The following is a 1,977-nucleotide window of genomic DNA, read 5'->3' on the forward strand; positions in this document are numbered from 1 at the left end:
TTAAAAAACATGCTAATAAGCAATTTATTACCGCCGCATTAGCAAACAGAGCATTATGGAATTAGTGAAATAAAAATGGCTTGATACATCACAAATCCTAGTCTCATCAGGGACTTTATTAGGAACATTGGAACTTAATTTGAATTTACTTTTCTTTTGAAAGATTACATATTGAAAGTTCATGTTCGGGTAAATGATAAGCAAACAAGATAGATCCCATTGTTGAACACTAACGGTTTCAAGCCCGCGGTTTCCAATTATTAAAAGAATCCACCAACTTAGCCATGGCTATGCAAGAAGATCCTCCGTCACTCTTTGCCTCCACCGCATCCTCCCTAAGTTTCAGAACCCTTTCTCGAACAGCTTCACCTTTCTTCGAGTTCATCAGCTCAATCACACGCTCCTCCAGCTCGGCCGCGTTCACAAACTGATCGTCCTCAGCTTCTCTACATGCTAGAGCCACCTTCATTTCCTCAACCATGAAAATCCTATTCATCCTTTGCTCTGCATACAGAGGCCAAGCCACCATTGGCACCCCAGCACACAGGGCTTCAAGTAAAGAATTCCATCCACAATGAGTCACAAACCCTCCAACCGAGCCGTGGTTGAGTATTTCACCTTGTGGTGCCCATGAATTCACTAGAAATCCCCGATCTTTGGTTCTCTCCAAGAACCCTTCTGGCAAAAGTAATTCCAAACATGGCTCATTTGACTTGCCTGCTTGGGTTTGACTATCAGCCAGGGGAGGACGCACCACCCACAAGAACCTAACACCACTTTTCTCCAACCCAATAGCCGTTTCCCTTAACTGACGCGAACTGAAGACTCCCATGCTGCCGAAACAAAGAAATAAAACACTGCGGGTTGGTTGCGAGTCAAGCCAAGTCAGACACTCGTGTTCGATTTTGCTTTCGCTGGTGGTTAAAAGTGGACCCACGCAAAACAATGGCGGTGCTGGCTCATCCGGGGCGCCGCACTTTCCTTCTTGTATTGCCTGAAGTGCCCTCCGTTCAAGTAACTCAAATGTATTTATTACGAGTCCTGCAGACTTGATCATCAGCTTGGCAGTGTCAACGAAGTATTGGTAAACTCTGTGAGACCGGTCAGAAATAGCCGGTGGCACCTCTTTTGATGGAATTTTTGGCATGCCATGTAAATCAATAATCATGTCAAGGTCTTTCAAGCTCTTTGTGATGATCTTATCAAGGATAGGGAGGTGAAGAAACATGGGGAGGCCATTTGCACCAGTAGTGAAGAAAAAGTAAATGGGGATGTTGTGTCTAGAGGACACAAACTCAAAAGCAGCACTGCAGAAGAAATCTATAATCAAGGCTTTTATATTGGAGGATTTAGAAAGATTTAAGAGGGTGTGGTGGAGGTTGGTGTTGTTGAGCTCAGGGAGCTCAAAGAAAGAGGCTACGAAATCTAGAGGAGAAAAGGAGGTGTTGGGAGGGAGAGAAACTTGAGGGAGGTGAATAAGAGTTATGAAGGGATTGGTGTTACAGAGTGTGGAGAAGTAGGGGTCATCAATGGAGATTGATTCAGTTGGCATGGCGGAGATTATGATTGTAATTGAGATTGAAGGGTGGTGTTCGAGAATTTGCTTTCCTAGTTCCACCATGGAGAATAAGTGGCCTCTGCCAGGTGATGGATACAAGACTATGGTATCCTCCATCAGGCAGGCTTCTCTCTTTTCGCACAACCACCGAAAGAGAGAAAGATGGAGATGTGGAGATCACAGTGAGAACCTTGGATGTGCTTTATATGCAATTTAACTTGTGTTTTCTGTGGGCTTCCCCTTCAAGTGATTGAGTGTTTGTTTTTCCAGTCGATTACTGCCTGTATTTCAAATGGCTTTTTACAGTAAAAAAAAAAATAGTATTAAATTGTTTTTTTTTTAATTTTTTTAATATACTAATATTATATATATTACTTCAGTTGAAAGCAATTTTTAAAAAATATCATGAGCAAGCATAG

The 1,977-nt window shown here is 42.5% G+C and overlaps 1 protein-coding gene across 1 annotated transcript; it reads right to left on the reverse strand.

Annotated features, from left to right (window-relative positions):
• On the reverse strand, nt 1-1,754 carry LOC118057247 (UDP-glycosyltransferase 88B1). Its single transcript, XM_035069763.2, has one exon. It carries the CDS (start codon nt 1,673-1,675, stop codon nt 239-241), a length of 1,437 nt encoding a protein of 478 aa, XP_034925654.1. The 5' UTR covers nt 1,676-1,754; the 3' UTR covers nt 1-238.
• Between the last annotated feature and the right edge of the window lie 223 nt (nt 1,755-1,977).

This window comes from Populus alba, chromosome 15 (genome assembly GCF_005239225.2).
Source record: "Populus alba chromosome 15, ASM523922v2, whole genome shotgun sequence".
Lineage (NCBI taxonomy): Eukaryota > Viridiplantae > Streptophyta > Magnoliopsida > Malpighiales > Salicaceae > Populus > Populus alba.